The sequence below is a fragment of the Trichechus manatus genome, unplaced genomic scaffold, assembly GCF_000243295.1.
Source record: "Trichechus manatus latirostris isolate Lorelei unplaced genomic scaffold, TriManLat1.0 scaffold00040, whole genome shotgun sequence".
In the NCBI taxonomy this organism is placed as follows: Eukaryota; Metazoa; Chordata; class Mammalia; order Sirenia; family Trichechidae; genus Trichechus; species Trichechus manatus.
This window is the reverse complement of record NW_004443976.1, coordinates 9534040-9554001: the sequence shown is the minus strand read 5'-3', so window position 1 is coordinate 9554001 and position 19962 is coordinate 9534040. Positions and strand designations below refer to the sequence as shown.

Here is a 19962-nt window from a genome sequence, read left to right as displayed (position 1 = left end):
ACTAGAATTTGAGTTCTGCACCCCATCCTTCTGCTGCTCCATCAGGGACTCTCTGTTGTGTTCCCTGTCAGGATGTTCATTGGTGGTAGCCGGGCGCCATCTAGTTCTTCTGGTCTCAGGCTGATGAAGTCTCTGGTTTATGTGGCCCATTCTGTCTCTTGGGCTAATACTTTCCTTGTGTCTTTGGTTTTCTTCGTTCTCCTTTACTCCAGGTGGTTGGGACCAATTGATGCATCTTAGACTGCCGCTTGCAAGCTTTTAAGACCCCAGACGCCACTCACCAAAGTAGGATGCGGAACATTTTCTTATTAAGCTTTGTTACGCCAATTGACCTAGATGTTCCCTGAAAGCATGGTCCCCAGACCCCTACCCCTGCTATTCTGTCTCTCAAAGTATTTGATTGTATTCAGGAAACTTCTTAGCTTTGGTTTAGTCCAGTTGTGCTGACTTCCCCTGTAGTTTGTGCTGTCCTTCCCTTTGCCTAAGTCGTTGATTTGTTGATTCTTGTCTGTGTGCAGTTCCCCACTGCGTTCCTCTGCTCCCTGATTCAGAGTCCCCCAAAGCTGAGCACTGTTTCCTTGTTGTATTTGTCAGGGAGGGTTGGAACGATGATTTGTTTATACCACCATCTTCCCCTTGTCACTAGATTCTTAAGATTTCCATTAAGTAATGCTCACCTGTTTCTCCCAATTGTTCAGAATTCACTCAGATAAATTAACTGAGATGAACTCCCATGGTTGAACTCAAATGGAAAGCAAACTAACTGAAGACATGTTTTTATTTCTTGCTGATCTGATGTTTCATCCAATCCTATCTTCCACCCGGGCCTCTAGTTCAGGAAACTGGGGAGACTTGGTAGGGGATGCTGGGAGCTGAATATGGAGAGGTGGGTGAAAAGGGCAAGGCAGAGCTTTTGAGCACAGTGACGAGCCTACAAGAGATAAGGAACTCACCAAGAGAGGGTAGAGAAAGGGTATGTATCTTACCAAGTAGCTGTGGTCAGGTGACTCCACTCAGAAGACCTGAGTATTCCTGCTCTGCCATTTATTTGCTGTGTAGCCTTGGGCAAGCAACCTTACCTCTCTGAACCTCAATGTTTCTCAGCTGTCCAGTGGAGAATTATGATACCATCATAGGGTGTTGTGAGGATTTTGTAAATGTGAATTGTGATGAGAATGAACTAATGTACTAATATGTTAGTAAGTGATGGATCATGAGTTCCATAGGATCTTCCAAGGGGCTGAACGACATGGTTCAGAACAAGTGGGCAGCCAAGAGGAGTGAATGTTGGACTTTTTAACATGGGGTTTTGCTATTGTGTAGATGTAACCTAAGTCTCTGGAGATGAAAGGCAGCATTGCTCTCTCCTGGGCCAGGCAACTGTCTCTCATGTCCTCTCGGCATAAACAGGGCACAGAGGAGGCCCTGCCTTGTGGCTGGTCTCAGCCTGGCCTTAACAAGCTAAATGACTTAGTAAGAAATATCCCCCGCTCACAAAGACTCCTGCCTCAGAACTGGCGCAAGGCGGTCCTCTCCTGCCAGCTGTTCCTCAGAAGCTCAGTCTTGGGAACGGTCCCACCCTGGCCTTTGTATTGAGCAGGACCCTCAGGGTTGGAATCCATTGACCGCCTTCCTCCTTCTCCTTGACCTCTGCTGAGGAAGTCCCAGAGAGCACAGCTGACTTGGTGAAGGTCTGGGAAAAATCTCCCTGCTTTGGGGGTGGGGGGAGCGGGGCGGGGGATGAGGCACTGTTGATGAGAAAATTTGGCAATTCCATAGATCTCTCTAGACGGGTCAGACGCTCTCGGCGGCGTGGCGGGGATTTGTGCAAACATTTCCTCGTTGTACAAAGAGGAATGCAAGAGGAGGCTGCCTGTGGTACATCGCGGCTGGGCTGAGAGATGTGCCCAAGTTTGTGAGAGTGCAGGGAGGACGATGAGGCCGGGACCGAGCAGGGCAGGGCCTGGGAGACGAAGACTGGGGCCCTTGCCTGGAGCCCGTGGACTGCTGAGGTGCACCCCTGCGCCCCGGGGGACCAGACCCTTCCCCTCCCACAAGAAACTCGTTCTCCGGGCCCCAGTAAGGCCCTTCCTTGCCCTGGTGCTGCTGGTTTCCATCAAACAAGTAAGAGCGTTTTATTATTTATTATTTTTATTATCATTGGTTGTGCACATTTTCTGATTACAGAAGCAATCTGAGCCTCTTGTAGGCAAGCTGGGAAATAGACAACACTATTAGGAAAATAATGACCAGCTGGAATCCTAGCATTTAGAGGTAATCACTGTTAATATTTTGGCATGTTGTCCTCAAATCCTTTTCCTTTACATTTTTTACACAGCTGAAACTATGATGCAGTAAACATTTTGTATCCTGGTTTCCCCTTTGCATCATATTATTATAAGCATTTTCCCATGTTAGCGGGAACTTGGTAAATATTATTTAAAATTGCTGCGTATATTCTCCAGTATGCCTTTTCATTCTCTCAGGTTTGAGCATTTAGGTAGAACTGCTAGTTCTGTTCTGTTCTTATTTTTCCCTTCCTTTCCTTTCTTTTTTCCTTCTTTCCTTCCGTTCTTCTTTTCTTTCTTTCTGTTTATTATAAAAGTATAGAATGCTCACTGTTTTTTAAAAAAACCTAACAAAATAAAAAGAAATAAATAAGCACAATAAAAAAAGATAAAATAAATAAAAGAACTGCTACCTCTGTTCTCCTCTTATCTTTCTTTTTTCTTTTTCTTTTTTCTTCTTCCTTCCTATCTTTCTTATTATAAAAGCACAGAATACTCATTGTTAAAAAAATAACCTAAAATACAAAAAGCATAAATATACACTACAAATCCCTGTAATTCCACCATCCAGAAATCACCGTCATTCATATTTTAGGACTTATACCTCCAGATATTTTTCAACCATTTGTTTACATGCAGCCTTTTAAATACATATGGGATCATACTATAAATATTTTTTGCAATCTGCTTTTTTCTTTACAAAATGCACTAACAACACAAAATGACATTTTTATTGAGCACATACTATGCATTAAGTCTGGTGCCAGGCGCCTCTCATATTATTTCACATCTTCCACCATCCTGTGAGGGAGGTTCTCTTGCTAGTCCCATTTTAAGATGAGGAAACTGAGTCTCACAGAGGTTGAGCAACATTTTTCTGTCAGTAAATGTAGATCCACGGCATGATGTTGAAGGGCTTCAACCATGCATTATAATGTGTTTACTCATCCTCTACAGTTGGATGTTCTGGAAGATCACCTTGTTCTTATCCAAGGAGGCTAGGCCTTTGGCCCTCCTCTTTTCAGGATTCCATTTTTATAATGGGTCATGATTTGAAAGAATCTCCGTCACACTCATCTCAAGATAGTGCCGTGAGGAATGGCTCTGTTCTTCCCTCGGCCCATGGACAGAGTTAGTCCCTGTTTGCAGCAATCCTATTTTCTTTCCTTTCTCGGAATTCTCATTCCCCTGGAGCCCCCATACAGGGAGGGCTGCAGTGCCAGATGTCACACAGTGTGCACCTTATCGTGTTTTCTCTGGTGCTAGCCTGGGACTAACCAGTTCCCTTGGAGTAGACTGTGACTCATGGTGATCCCACGTGTGTCAGAGTAGAACTGTGCTCCATAGGGTTTTCGGTGGCTGTCTTTTGGAAGTAGATCACCCGGTCTTTCTTCCGAGGTGCCTCTGGGTAGACTTGAACCTTCAATCTTTCAGTTAGCAGTTGAGTGTGTTAACTATTTGTACCACCCAGGGACTTCTAGATAGGCAGAAGCCCCCTACCAAATTCTCTGCATCGAATTCTCCCAGAGGTTAACTTCAAGCCTCTGTGATTGCAAATGTGAGGCCAACCAGTGATCCATTTTATGCAGTTCTTGACATGTTAGCCTCTGTCTGAGTGACCAGGCCAGTCCTGAGGGGCAGGCGGCCCTGATCTGTCTCTGGCCCCAGTGATCCAATCAGTTAGTGGCTGGGCCATTGTTGGGAGAGTTGATACAGAGCTCTCATCCTTGCTTCAATTCTCTGAGTATCTCATGTGAAAACCAGATATTTTCAGTAAATTGCCTATTTCGTTACTTTCTATCCACGCACATTTATTAATTGCCTGCTAGGTGTCAAGTGGAGCTCTGGTAGTACAGTGATTAAGAGCTTGGCTGGTAACCAAAAAGTCAGCAGTTCAAATCTACTAGCTGCTCCTTGGAACCCCTATGGGGCAGCTCTACTCTTGTCCTATAGGATTGCTATGAGTTGGAATCAACTTGATGGAGTTTTTATATATTTTTTTTGGTTTAGGTGTCAAGCACTGCTATTAAAAAAAACAAACAGTTGTCATCAAAGTGATTCAGACTCACGGTGACCCCATGTGTGTCAGAGTAGAACTACACATCATAGAGTTTTCGTGGCTGTGACCTTTGGGAAGCAAATCACCAGGCATTTCTTCCAAAGTGCCTCTGGGTGAACTCGAACCTTCAACCTTTCAGGCAGTAGCTGAGTGCTTAACTGTTTGCACCACCCAGAGACTATAGTGTCTTGCATTTTATTATGAAATGCCTCCATATACACTATCTTGTTTATACTTTACAACAAACCTTGGAGAAAGGTATGATTACTGAACCCATTTTATAAATGGGAAAATTAAGATTCAAGGGTTTAAATGATTGCCCACAATCATGTAGCTTGTGAGAGGTGGAGCTGTTGTAGCTATTCAGGGTGTTGAAGTCCTGTGTTCTTTCTCCCACGGACCCCATGGGAGCTGTTGACATATGAATATTTATATATTATGACAACAGAATCTGCAGTGCCTCAGGTCAGCTTACAACACTGGTAAACCCATAGCCTGGCCCTTTCACTCTGGGGTTTTCATAACTGATAATGTGCCGGTTAACAATGTCCCCTCCCACCCTCTGCCAACCACTCTGCTCTCAGAATCTCTTGACCCTGTCTGTCCTCCAGTGTGTGTCTATAATTCTGATCATCCTCCTCTTGGTTCTCCATCTTAAGCCCCATTTCTTTCTCCAGATGTTTATATTATAAGGCTTTGCATAGACTTTCATGATGAATTTTGCTTATAGATGCTTTCCCTGCGTGGAATATAAATGATTGTGGTGTGTTTTTTGGCAGGAAGTCTTCATAAAGTTCACTTAATGAGAAATTCTCAGGCATAGTTTAGTTTCAAAGTTCAAGCAGGGAAATAGTGCTCTCCTCACCCCACCTCCCCTCATTTAACTTAATTAACAGTTTCTTTGGCATCATAAAAACGTAAGCCCATTATAAAAACATAAACATAAGCTTTGGCGTCACAAAAACATAAGGCTCTTTGAGAAATGGATTTGTGGCCCTTTCATACATTGCTGGTGGTGGCTGAAAGTGGTGCAGATTTTTAAATTAAATTTTTTTTTGGTGAGAATAGACAGTTTGGCAGTATATTACCAAAAACCTACAAACATGCACACACTATGACCCAGAAATTCCAATTCAAAGAATTTCTCCTGGGAAAATAAAGTTGTGCTAAAAAATTTAATGAGGATTTTCACTACAACATCATTTATATTTAGCAAACATCCGAAAACAACTTAGACGTTCAATGCTAGAGGATTTAAAAAATACATTACATTACATCCATCCATAGACTATTATATAGCTGTTAAAATGGTGTTTTAGAAGTGTATTTCTTGAAATGAAACTATATCTGCACTATATTTTCTAGTGAAAAAAGGCTACAACGTACAGTGGTGTCACTAGGGTTGGTGTCACCCAGTGCAGTAACTCATGGTGTCACCCCCCCATGAACCTCCTCCCATACCAGACCATACAGAATCCTTAGTAATATTTTTTGTACTAATGTTACTCGTAAATAACAATTCCCATATATCACTCCTTCTTTTCCTTTAATTACTACTTCGTTCTCAAAAAAGTTATTGATAGATTCGCAAATGCTGATTACCACAATATGGTAGCTAAAATACCAAAAAACTTGACAAAATCAGTTGACTAGAAAAACACCAGCAGCAATGAAAATGACAAAGTGTGCTTGTAGCACATGCAGATGAAACCACGTGATTTAAAGCCTCATTGTAATTGGGTAATAATGATAGCTCTGACCAGAGCACGTTAGAAGTTTCAAAAAGTAAACTATCATAGAGTTTTAGCCTCGTAGGTATATTGATATGTGTAAGCTGGGCTTTTTGTTGTTATAACTAACGACACAGATATTTTTATGAAAAAATAATAAATTTCTGCTCAAACACTGCACAAAAACCTTATAGAAGTCATTTTGGCGTCAGCCCCTCTGACAGTGTCGCCCAATGAGTTCTGTACCTCTCACACCTTCCTACTGACGCCACTGACAACATAGTATGATTCCCATTTGGGTTAAAATAAAAAGAAAAGGAAGCGAAGAAGGAAAAAAAAATTTATGTGAACAGAGAGAAGATTCTGGAAAGAGATGGTAATTTCTGGGTAATGAGGTTATGATTCCACCTTTTCCCCTTTTTGTTTATCTATAATTTCTATTTTAACTACAGTGAAGTGTATTCCTTCTCTAACAAAGAAAAATGGAAGATTTATTTAAAGGGAGGCAATAGAAGTCTCCCCCACCCCACATTTTCCTTAATTCCTTCTCAGTCAAGTCAGTTGTTTTTGCTGGTTGCCCAAGGGAAAGAGAAATTAAGACCAAGTTGGACTTTTCCAGTTAGAAAAAAGTCCACTTATATATGTCCTTTCCTCAGTACTTTGTGTTGGAATCTGGCAGACTGGCTGTGGTTGAACTTGTGTTTCTAGGGGTCTTCAGGACCAGTACTTGAGAAGACAGCATGACTCTTTGACTTACCAAATGCAGTATTTTTAGAGCTTTTTGTTTTTCTGCTTTTGACTATGGACATTAGCCATGACAAAGTGCAGGGGCGTAGAGGAATGCTAGTCCAGGGATAACTCACATAGATAGCTGATTTTATTTCTTCCTCAGTTAGGTTCCAGTGAGGTTCCTGAGGGCATAAATAGCACCTCATTCAAAATAGCATCTTCTTTTGATGACTCGGAAGATTCTGGGGGCTTATTATTTAGTTATCAACCTATCTCTGAATTTATAAAAATAGTATCGGTTCAGTTGTGGTCCCACTAGAATGTTTACATAATAAACTTACATCTTACCTCCTGGGCCATAACTCAGGGAGACATATTGTTAGTAGAGATTGAAAGCTCTTTGGAGACTGAAACCAAGGGATAAATATGCCAATTGTTTCATCATCATCATCATCATTCTTATGACTTATTGGTTAATCCCATGGTTTCCAAACTGTGTTCTAAGGTGTCCTAAGATGCTGCTGTGAACTCACAGGGGTGCTGCGAGATATTTTAAAATTTCAAGGGAAGTACAGTGATGTATGACATCTGCCAGACACTGTGCAAACTACTAGCTCAAAGTCCTGCACAGTTTCAACATTAGATCACACTGCATTCCTTTGGATGTCATCATATCTTTGCGAAGTTGAGTTTTTGCACTTACTGTGATAAAAAGCAAGTATGACATGAAAATCAATGTAAAATAGGAAATTAAGATAGTGTCTTAGTTATCTAGTGCTGCTATAACTGAAAGACCACAAGTGAATGGCTTTAACAAACAGAAGTTCATTCTCTCGCAATTTAGGAGGTTAGAAGTCTGAACTCAAGGTGCCAGCTTAGGGGAAGGCTTTCTCTCTCTGTTGGCTCTGGGGGAAAGTGCTTGTCTCCTTTCAACATCTGTGGGCCCAGTGTCCCTTGGAGATCTCCATGTGTCTTGGCGTCAATCAGTCTAGTAGGTTCTCAGTGCAGGGACCCCAGGTTCAAAGGACGCACCCCACTCCCAGCTCTTTTTTCTTGGTGTTAGTGAGGTCCCCCTTCCCTCTGCTCGCTTATTCTCCTTTTATCTCTTGTAAGATAAAAAGTGTGACATAAGCAAGGGTGTGACTTGAGTAAGGATATGATTTACTTGAGTAAGGCTGTGACTTGAGTAAGGGTGTGACTCAAAATACACCCCACACTAATCCTGCCTCGTTAACATGTAGAGGTTTAGGATTTATAACACATAAAATGGAGGATAATTACACAATACCACAATGGAGGACAATTACATCAGATCACAAAATGGAGGATGATTGCATCATTACATAACTACCAAATTACGTCATTACATAACTGCCAAACTACATCATTGCATTACTGCCAAGCTACTTAGAAACATGGCAGCCAAGCTGACACGTTTTTGGGGAACACAATTCAATCCATGACAGATGGCAATGTTTAATCTGATTCTAAGATTGGAGAAGTAGTGTAATGCCCAATAGGCACTAAGTTATTAAGACATCACTATTTACTAAGTGGTTTGACCTATTTACTTAATAAATGCAACATTAGATATTTCTTTTGGCCTAGGAGTGCTGTGAAAAAATTACTGAGACACTAAGGGCACCATGAACTGAGAAAGTTTGGGAACTTCTGGTCAAGATGACCACACTAGTTCTTCAAAAAGTTGACTTTGTGATTCTCTGGAAAAGATGTAAAGGAGCCACCCACAGACTCCATCAGGAGTGCGATAGTGTATGTGTGTCAGTAGAGAGGGCATCTGGGCAAAGGAGACAGAGGGTCTGTTGTTGTTGGTTGCTGTCAAGATGATTACAACTCATAGCAACCTTATGTACAACAGAATGAAATGTTGCCTAATCCTGTGCCATCTTCATGATCATTGGTATGTTTGAGTCCATGCTGTGGCTATTATTCCATTTTATCTCATTAAACGTTTTTGTTGACCCTCTGCTCTACCAAACATGATGTAAAAAGAGAGGGTAGATTGGACTAATAACTCATAATTTGAAAGCTTGCTGCTCCTTGGACCAATAGATGGGTTTTGTGTGTGTGTGTGTATGTGTGTGTGTGTGTTGCTTAAATGAATTTGAATGCCTTTAGATCTAATGTCTCCCCAGGCCACAGGCTTCCCCACTCCCTATTGTTACCCCTCCTATCACTCTTTTGGATTATTTGCCTCATCCAAGAAAGTACTTAAGTTTACTACTCTTTGTGAGATGGGACAAATCTCAAAGTCAATTGGTGAATTGAGTGACCTTAGCCCAGATGCCATATTTAACCCCCTCTCCCTGCATTCCCCACCCTCAGCCTTCCTCCCCCCACAACCGTGCCTCTGTGCCTCAGTTTCTTTAGTTGTAAAATGAGGAAACATGAGGGCAATGACTCCTGCCCTTGCTAACAGCTTGTACTCAGAGGTGAAAGATTGATCTCATCCCTAAAAGAACTTACAGAGCAGTGAGGGAGATGGACAAGTGAACAGCCAATGACAACACAGTGTGATGGGCCCTAGGAATCACTCACGTGTAGAGTCAAGTGGCACTGAGAAGCATTACTAGCTCAAGACTTCCGGGAGAGAAGTGGCCAAGTACGACTTCCCAGAGGTCTCTTCATTTGATGTTGAGCCTCAAAGCGTGAATAAGAGTCAGCCAGGTGAAAAAAGGGGTGGGAAGGAGTGCCAGTGGGATGTGCAAAGATACAAAGTCATGAAGGAGCATGACAGTATGGAGAGATTTGGGACGAAGATGGCTGAGATGTTGAATCTTGAGTCTCCAGGCCATAAGTGCAAGACTTTAAGCAGAAAAGCCCTATGCTCAGATCTGTGCTCTGGAACAGCATGGAGGATGGATAGTGGTGCCAGTCCAGAGGTGGAGGAAATGGAAGGCAGGGTTGGACAGGAGAGAAATTTAAGGGGTACAATTGACAGAATCTGGTGACTGGTTAAATGTGGGGGTGAGGGTGAGGGAGAAGTTGAGGATGGCTCTTGGTGTCTGATTTGTGATCGAAAGGACAATGATGCCCGGGACTGGGCCACAAGGGGAGGAGCCTGTTTGGAAGTAGAGGATGATAGGACAAGAATGTCACTTGACTTTGTATTAACAGTCAATTACATAATTGTCTTATCTTTGGTCAATGTGCTTGGCTGCTAACAAAAAGGTTGGTGGTTTGAGTATAACCAGAGGCTCCTCAGTAAAAAGGCCTAGTGATCTACTTCCAAAAAATCAGCCATTGGAAATCCTGTGAAACACAGTTCTACTCTGATGCACATGGGGTCCCTATTAACTTTACAACAACTGGTATTTTTAGCAGATTCTAAGGCCTTTAGGGCAGGAACTGTATCTTGCTCATTTTTGTATCCCTTTCAATTCCTCCTTAATGGAAGGCCTGGCACACAAAAGGTGCTCAACAGAGAAGAGTAAATTAAACAACAGAAGAGAAAACCATCTTAAAACAACAACAAAGTGGTACAAATACCCAGTTAGAAGTTGTTAGATAACCGAACCATCTAGAAAGTCCAAAAAGCTTATGCTGTATTTCCAAGGTTCTATGGAACAGGAAAGTCCGAGGTGGTGCAAAAGATAGGTGGTTTGAACTCACACCAGCAGCACCATGGAAGAAAGGCCTGGTGATCTGCTTCTATAAAGATTACAGTCAAGAAAACCCTAAGGAGCAGTGCTACTCTGTAACATGAGGTCACTGTGAGTTAGAATCAACTTGACAGCTATGGGTTTGCTTTTTTTTTTTTTGAATGTGTCTTAGTCATCTAGTGCTGCTATAACATAAATACCACAAGTGGATGGCTTTAATAAAGAGATGTTTATTTCCTCACAGTAAAGTAGGCTAAAAATCCAAATTCAGGACGTCAGCTCCAGCGGAAGGCTTTCTGTCTCTGTCAGCCTTCTCATCAATCTTCCCCCAGACTAGGAGCTTCTCTGCACAGGAATCCCAGGTCCAAAGGACATGCTCTGTTCCTGGCACTGCTTTCTTGGTGGTATGAGGTCCCCCTGTCTCTCTGTTCCCTTCTTTTATATTTCAAAAGAGATTGCCTCAAGACACAATCCAGTCTTGTAGATTGAATCCTGCCTCACTAACACAACTACCGCCCATCCCCCTCATTAACATAACAGAGGCAGGATTTACAACATATAGGAAAATCACATCAGATGACAGAATGGTGGACAGTCACACAATACTGGGAATCACGGCCCAGGCAAATTGATATACACATTTTTTGTTGTTGTTGTTAGGTGACATTGAGTCGGTTCTGACTCACAGCAACCCTGTGTACTACAGAAGGAAACACTGCCCCATCCTGTGCCATACCCACAATCATTATGCTTGAACCCATTGTTGCAGCCACTGTGTCAATCAGTCTCACTGAGTGCCTTCCTCTTTTTTGCTGACCCTCTACTTTACCATACGTGATGTCCTTCTCCAGGGACTGATTGTTCCTGACAACATGTCCGAAGTATGTAAGATGTAGTCTTGCCATCCTTGCTTCTAAGGAGCATTCTGGTTGTACTTCCAAGACAGATTTGTTCGTTCTTTTGGCAGTCCATGGTATATTCAGTATTCTTTGCCAACACCACAATTCAAAGGGGTCAGTTCTCCTTCGGTCTTCCTTATTCATTGTCCAGCTTTCTCATGCATACGATGCGACTGAAAATACCATGGCTTGGGTCAGGAGCGCACCTTAGTCTTCAAGGTGACATCTTTGCTTTTTAACACTTTAAAGAGGTCTTTTGCAGCAGATTTGCCCAATGCAATGCGTCTTTTGATTTCTTGACTGCTACTTCCATGGGTGTTGATTGTGGATCCAGGTAAAATGAAATCCTTGACAACTTCAGTCTTTTCTCCGTTTCACACATTTTATGGGGGACATAATTCAATCCATGACAAAATGGGACAGGATAGTTAGTGTAAGGAAGAAAAAAAATCCCAAAGCTTCAGTACAACAGCAAAGCATCCATACACCCATTGTCTTTGACTCCGGAGCCCCAGGACCCTGGATGGATGGTGTAGGCCCCTCCAACTCTCTGGACCCTTTTCTGACATATCATTGTGCCTTTCTCAATGCAATGCTTCTCTCTCTGGGATCAGCACAGTCTTAGGGGTGTGCAACCACTTGTTTGTGAGGATGTGAAACTTCAAGAGAAGCTTATTGCACCCTTTTGAAAGCTCAACTCACTTGAAGATTTTGAAAAAAAATCTTTTATATTTGTATTAAAATCAGAAGCAAAATTCACACGTATTTTTTTCTTTTTTTATTGTACTTTAGATGAAGGTTTACAGAGCGAATTAATTTCTCATTAAACAATTAATGCACATAGTGTTTTGTGACATTGGTTGCCAACCCCATGACATGTCAACACTCTCCCTTCTTGACCTTGCATTCTCCATTACTAGCTTTCCTGTCCCTTCCTGCTTTCTTGTCCTTGCCCCTGGGTTGGTGTGCCCAGTTAGTCTCATTTTGTTTGATGGGTCTGTCTAATCTTTGGCTGAAGGGTGAACCTCAGGAGTGACTTCAGTACTAAGTTAAAAGGATGTCCAGGGGCCATACTCTTGGGGTTTCTCTAGTCTCTGTCAGACCAGTAAGTCTAGTCTTTTTTTGTGAGTTAGAATTTTTTTCTACATTTTTCTCCAGCTCTGTCTGGTACCCTCTATTGTGATCCCTGTCAGAGCAGTCGGTGGTGGTAGCCAGGCACCATCTAGTTGTACTGGACTCAGTCTGGTGAAGGCTGTGGTAGTTGTGGTCCATTTGTCCTTGGGACTAATCTTTCCCTTGTGTCTTTGGTTTTCTTCATTCTCCCTTGCTCCAGACCAGGTGGGACCAGTGGGGTATCTTAGATGGCCCCTCACAAGCTTTTATGATCCCAGACACCACTCACCAAAGTAGAATGTAGAACATTTTATTATAAACTATGTCATACCAATTGAGCTAGATATACCCCAAGACCATGGTCCCAGTCCTCATCCCAGTAATTCAGTCCCTTAGGGAGTTTGGATGTGTCTATGGAACTTCCATGACTTTGCCTTGGTCAAGTTGTACTGGCTTCCTCAGTATTGTGTACTATCTTACCTTCACCAAAGTAACCACTTATCTATTGTTTATTTAGTGTTTTCCCCTCCCCACCCTTCCCCTCCCTTGTAACCATCAAAGATTGTTTCTTTTCGTATGTAAACCTTTTTATGGATTTTTATAATAGTGGTCTCATACTATGTCTGTCCTTTTGTGATTAACTTACTTAACTCAGCATAATACCCTACAGATTCATCCCTGTTGTGAGATGTTTAGCAGATTCATCATTGTTCTTTATTGTTGAGTTGTATTCTATTATGTGTCTGTACCATACATTGTTTATCCATTCATCTGTTGATGGGCTCTTAGGTTGTTTCTGTATTTTTGCTATTGTGAATAATGTTGCAATAAACATGGGTGTGCATATGTCTGTTTGTGTGATGGCTCTTATTTCTCTAGGATATATTCCTAGGAGTGGGATTGATGGATCATATGGTATTTCTATTTTTAGCTTTTTAAGGAAGTGGCATATCTTTTTCCAAAATGGTTGTACCATTTTGCATTCCCACTAGTAGTGCATAAGAGTTCCAATCTCCCCGCAGCCTCTCCAACATTTGTCATTTTCTGTTTTTTCAATTTGTGCCAGTAATGTCGGGGTGAGATGGTATCTCATTGAGGTTTTGATTTTTATTTCTCTAATGGCTGTTGATTGCGATCATTTTCTCATGTGTCTGTTAGCCACCTGAATGTCTTCTTTGGTGAAGCGTCTGTAATATCCTTTGCCCTTTTTTTAATTGGATTATTTGTCTTTTTGTTGTAAAGGTGTTGGATTTTCCTTTAGATTTTTGAGATTGGAACTTTGTCAAATTTTTCATAGCCAAAATATTTTTCCCAGTCTGTAGGTTCTCTTTTTACTCTTTCGATGAAGTCTTCTGATGAGCATAATCATTTAATTTTTAGACGATCTCAGTTATCTAGCTCATCTTCTGGTGTTTGTGTATTGTGATAGTTTGTATTCTGTTTATGCGGTGTATTAGGGCCTCTAGCGTTGATCCTATTTTTTCTTCTATGATTTTTATTGTTTTGGGTTTTATATTTAGGTCTTTGATCCATTTTGAATTAGTTTTTGTGTTTGGTGTGAGATATGGGTCCAGATTCATTTTTTTGCAGATGGACATCCAGTTTTGCCAGCACGATTTGTTAAGAAGACTATTTTTTCCCCATTTGATGGACTTTGGGCCCTTGTCAAAGATCAGGTGACCATAGGTGGATGGATTTACATCTGGGTTCTCAATTCTATTCCACTGGTCAGTGTGTCTGTCGTTGTACCAGTACCAGGCTGTTTTGACTACTGTAGCTATATAGTAGGTTCTGAGGTCAGGTTGTGTGAGTCTTCTTATTTTATTCTTCTTCTTTGATAGTGCTTTACTTATCTGGGGCCTCTTCCCTTTCCATGTAAAGTTAATGATTAGTTTTTCCATTTCTTTAATCACATGCATTTTTAAGGTAGAACAGAAGATGCCAAAGGCATTCTGTTCTTGGTGCAGGCCATTAGGGTTACTTGAGGGAGAAGGTCTGAGAATCACGGTGTGAGATGATAGCAGGGTCACACCTGTGTTTACAGCTCTCTGGGAGTCACCATGTTTTTGTCTGCTCAGGTTACAGGCTCTCTCCTTGAGGAGACAACCCGGAAGTGGGCTGAGTACAAAGAGAAGTGTCTGAGAGACTTACTCAAGGAAACTTCTGGTAAGCGCATGTATTAGTTATCTCTGGTTGTGTAACAAATTACCCCAAAAATTAGTGGCTTAAAAAAACAATAATCATTTATTATCTGTCATAGTTTCTGTGGGTCAGGAATTCAGACAGGGCACAAGGGGGATGGCTTACTGAGACATTATTTTGTTCCCTCTTGGTTGATCTGGCTGTCAACTGAGAGTCTAGCTGGGATTGTTGGCCAGAATATCTCCACATGGTTTCTGCACATGGCCTGGCTTTCTTACAGTATGGTGGCTGGGTTCCAAGAGCAAGCGTCACTGGAGGCGATATTGCCTTTTATGACCTAGCCTTAGTCACACAGTGTCATTTCTGATATGTTCAGTGGGTAATAATGTTGCAAAGGTCTACCAAGTTCAAGGGGAGGTAACATAGACCCCTACCTCTCATTGTAAAAAGAGCATGTGAGATGGGATATATACTGGTGTTGCCATCTTTGATAAAAAACAATATCACGGCACACTCACATGACATGAGTTACTGTTGTGAATTAATTTGGGAATCTATTTCAAGGGAAGGAGCCCTGTGGCACAGTGGTTAAGTGCTCGGCTGCTAACCAAAAGGTTGGCAGTTTGAACCCACCGGCCGCTCTGTGGAAGAAAGATGTGGCAGTCTGCTTCGATAAAGATTACAGCCTCAGAAACCCTATGGGGCAGTTCTACTCTGTCCTGTAGGGTTGCTATGAGTCAGAATAGACTCGATGGCAATGGGTTATGGGTTATTGTGTGGTGGGAAGGGGGGAGGAGTTGGGTTCCCAGTCTCCTAGGGTGTTAACTAAATCTGAGTAATAATATTTCTCTTATCCAAGTCTACACTAAGTTTAGAGCATTTTAGCAAATGTTTTAGTAGTTTGATCATGTTCATGGTGTCTCTGCCCACACGTTGACTCTGTGTGCATCTAGATGTATATGCCCACCTTAAAAAGAAAGGAGGAGGAGGAGGAGAAGGAGAAGAAGCCTTGACCCCTTGCCTCTGAGCATTGGGGACCATGGATGAAAGCTGCCCCTTCTCTCCTTCCCTGCTTCTTTCAGATTATTTCATTCAGAGGCGTGGAGGTTGGCAGGAGACTATAAACACTCCATTCCTTTTCCTGACTTGAAGGCATTTCCAGGCTCCAAGCCACAGCCCTCTCCCTCTAAAGATTCCTTCATCCCAGACAGGAATAATCAAGGCTTGTTATCAGTTATAAGAACCACCTCCCACTCTGGGCAATACTGTTTTCTGAGGTGAGAGCAGGGCAGGTCTTCTTCTGAAGCCATGCCATTAGCAGCTCGGTCAGCTGAGCACTTGCATCACCAGACCAATACTGACCCCTTGCTGCCAGCTCGTCAACATGCCCCAAGTCAGCTCATACCCTAGCAGATCTGAGTTTGCAAGGGTTTGGATGCCATTAAACTGGCTGCTCACTCCAAGAGGCCCCTGCATTCTAGCCTAATAGGGAGTACATGGTGGGAAATGATGCTTGCTCCCAGGGGTCAGGAGTTTGCAACATGGAAGTTTGGGACCCAGCCTGAAACAAGCCCTTCATTTGATTGCTAGAAGCCTATAAGGCTGAGTCTTATGTCTGTAGCTTCCCAGTGCCAAGTGCTGGGTATAACACATCCCCTGAGCTTGGGATGGTCTGAATATTTCATAATGACCATTGGATTAGTCTTCACAGGGAGAAATATGACAGGTATTTCTTATGTTGGATATAAGTGTCTAAAAACCTCAGTAATTCCACAGATCACCTTAGATCTATTGGTCATTTTGTGTTTCACAGGGTGAAGTTTTTCTGGGATCTAACTGGTGAAAGTTGAATAACTGTTTAGTTATCTATGGAGCAGAAGGCCATTGGCTGAACTTCCAAGTGTCCTCCTGAACCCAAGTTCCTGTGAGAGTTTAGTTCATGTAAAATAAACCAAAATCAGTGTGATGTGCACATTGACATAACCGACTGGACCACGGCCAGAGGTCACGTTGGGTAGACAAAGCCACAATATTTGGTGCTGCATTAAGCATTCCTGTCCAGCCCCCCTTTTCCTTCCTTCCTTCCTCATCCCTGACCTGTCTGGTCCCTGCACAGGTCCCATCAGCTTCCAATGCCAGGGAGGTGGGCTCTGGGCTCCTGGTTGCTTCTTCCTGCATCTGTGAGCCTTGTGCTCAAACATGGCTTTTCATTGGACCCCTCTTCTTTCTGCAGAGGAGAACTTGGGTGGCATAAAACGTTAGTGCGCTTGACTATGAACTGAAAGATTGGTGGTCTGAACCCACCCAGAGGAGCCTCAGAAGACAAGCCTGGCCATCTGCTTCCAAAAGGTTACAACCATTGACAAATCTATGGAGTACAGTTCTACTCTGCACACATGGAGTCATCATGAGTTAGAGTCAACTCCATGGCAGCTGTTTTTTTTTTTTTTTTTGATTTTGTTTTCTCTCCACAGGCATATTTTGTAATGGGACGTTTGATAAGTATGTGTGCTGGCCTCATTCCTCTCCGGGAAATGTCTCCGTTCCCTGCCCTTCATATTTACCTTGGTGGCGTGAAGGTAATAAGTCATATTCTACCAATTTCCAACAGTTCCTTTAAAGGCTAGTCCCTCCTGGTAGACCAGCCAGGGGGAGGTTAGAGAGAGGGCTCCAATCAAGTGCTTTTCTCATGTCCCTTCTCCCTGCAAAAGGTCCCCCTCTAAACTCTCAGTAATATATCTTTCTTCTTCTTTCTGCTTCTCCTCTTGTCTTCTGAGATTCTATTCCTGGATGTTTCATTTATATAACAGCTCTTTGCTTTGAAGACTGTAGGGTCCAGTCCCTGCTACCACAGAATTTGGCTGCAGTGAGGGCAAGAATTATTACTGTATTGGAGAGGAGAAAGAGGTGGAGGGGAAAGATTGGGATGCTCACAGCCACACAACATTTAGCTTGTTAGATGAGGACAACAGATTTAAAACTACCCTTAAATACAAACAGTGAATGCACTTGGCTGTTAACTGAAAGGTTGGAGGTTTTAGCCCACCCAGAAGCACCTCAGAAGAAAGACCTGGTGATCTGCTTCCAAAAAATCAGCCATTGAAAACCCTATGGACCAGTCCTGCTCTTGCACAGATAGGGTCACCATCAATAGGAATCAACTTGATGGTAACTGGATTTTTATAAGCATAGGAAGGAGGTGCCATTGAATTAGTGCTTTTCAACCTTATAGGACTTGGATAGAGAATTTAACCACCTACTTAAAGGAAGTGAATATCACTTAGGAACCCAGGATGGTTGTCTTAGTTACCTAGTGCTGCCACAACAGAAATACCACAAGTGGGTGTCTTTAAAGAACAGAAATGTATTTTCTCACAGTTTTGGAGGCTAAAAGTCCAAATCAGGTTCTCAGCCACAGCAATTCCTTCTGTGAGCCTCTTTCTTAGTTTTTGTTGTCTGCTGGAAATCCTTGGCATTCCTTGATGTCTATCTTCCCTTGTGTGTGTCTCTGTGTCTATTCTGGTCTTTTTATAACTCAGAAGTGATTAGGTTTAGGATCTACACTACCCTGGTATGACCTCATTAATGTAACAAAAGAAAAACTCCTATTTCCAAACAGGGTCATATTTATAGGTACAGGGTTTAAGATTTTAACGTATGTTTTATATATAAGGGGGTATAAGTCTGAAAGTATTATTACAAAATCATAGAAACCTTTATTAAACAAAAATATCAAAATGTAAAGCTATTGTTTCTTGACATAGCCTCCATCTAGGTCTATGCACTTCTAAAGGCGGTGTTTCCATCTCTCTAACCCTTCCCTTAAAGAATTCTGCACGCTTCAATTTACACCACTTCAAAACAGCAGTTTTGGCATCCTTGAGGGACTCAGATTGTGTTCCTTTTATTTATTTATTTATTTTTCTCCCTTTTCTTTTTTTTATTGTGCTTTAAATGAAAGTTTACAATTCAAGTTAGTTTCTCATACAAAAATTTATACACACATTGTTATGTGACCCTAGCTGCTCACCCTATATTGTGACAGCACACCCCTCCTTTCCACCCCTCCTTTCCCATGTCCATTCAACCAGCTCCTGAACCTCTCTGCCTTGTCATCTCACCTCTGGACAGGAGCTGCCTGTTTAGTCTCATGTATCTGCTTGAGCTAAGAAGCACTCTCTTCACGAGTATCATTTTATGTCCCATAGTCTGGTCTAATCTTTGTCTGAAGAGTTGGCCTTGGAATGGTTTCAGTTTTGGGCTAACAGAGAGTCCGGGGGCCATGTCTTCTGGGGTCCCTCGAGTCTTAGTCAAACCCTTAAGTCTGTTCTTTTTATATGAATCTGAGTTACGCACCCTACTTTTCTCCGGCTCTGTCAGAGACTCTCTGTTGTGTTCCCTCTCAGGGCGATCATTGGTGTTAGCTGGGCACCATCTAGGTCTTCTGGTCTCAGGTGATGGAGTCTCTGGTTTATGTGACCCTTTCTGTCTCTTGGGCTAGTATTTTCCTTGTGTCTTCGGTGGTCTTCATTCTCCTTTGTTCCAAGTAGGTTGAGACCAATTGATGCATCTTAGACGGCTAATTGCTAGCTTTTAAGACCCCAGACACCACTCACCAAAGTGGGATGTCGAACATTTTCTTGATAAACTTTGTTATGCCAATTGACCTAGATGTCCCCTGAAACCATGGTCCCCAGACCTCTACCTCTGCTACTCTGTCCCTCAAAGTGTTTGGTTGTATTCAGGAAACTGTTAAGCTTTTGATTTAGTCCAGTTGTGCTCATTTCCCATGTATTGGGTGTTGTCTTTCCCTTCACCTAAGATAATTCTCATCTACTATCTAGTTAGTGAATACCCCTCTCCCTCCCTACCCTCATAACCATCAAAGAATCTTTTCTTCTGTGTTTAAACCTTTTCTTGAGCTCTTACAATAGTGGTCTTATACAATATTGGCCTTTTACGACTGACTAAATTCTCTCAGTATAATGCCTTCCAGATTCCTCCATGTTATGTTTCACGGATTCATCGTTGTTCTTTATCTTTGCATAGTATTCCATTGTGTGAATATACCACAATTTGTTTATCCATATGTCCTTTGATGGACACCTAGGTTGTTTTTATCTTTTTGCTATTGTGAACAGTGTTGCAGTGAACATGGGTGTGCGTATATCTATTCGTGTGATGGCTCTTATTTCTCCAGGATATATTCCAAGGAGTAGGATTGCTGGATCGTATGGTACTTCTATTTCTAGCTTTTTAAGGAAGTGCTAAATCTATTTCCAAAGTGGCTGTACCATTTTACATTCCTACCAGCAGTGTATAAGTGTTCCAGTCTCTCCACAACCTCTCCAGCATTTATTATTTTGTGTTTTTTGGATT

At 42.1% G+C, this 19962-nt stretch overlaps 1 protein-coding gene across 1 annotated transcript in view; it reads left to right on the top strand.

Moving 5' to 3' along the window:
* Positions 1-1935: 1935 nt before the first annotated feature.
* GLP2R (glucagon like peptide 2 receptor) overlaps positions 1936-19962 on the top strand; it is a 106040-nt gene continuing 88013 nt past the window's right edge. Inside the window, exons 1-3 of the mRNA XM_004375982.1 lie at positions 1936-2124; positions 14520-14607; positions 17058-17162. Of these exons, the coding sequence (XP_004376039.1) occupies positions 1936-2124; positions 14520-14607; positions 17058-17162 (382 nt within the window). The remainder of the gene's footprint in view (positions 2125-14519; positions 14608-17057; positions 17163-19962) is intronic.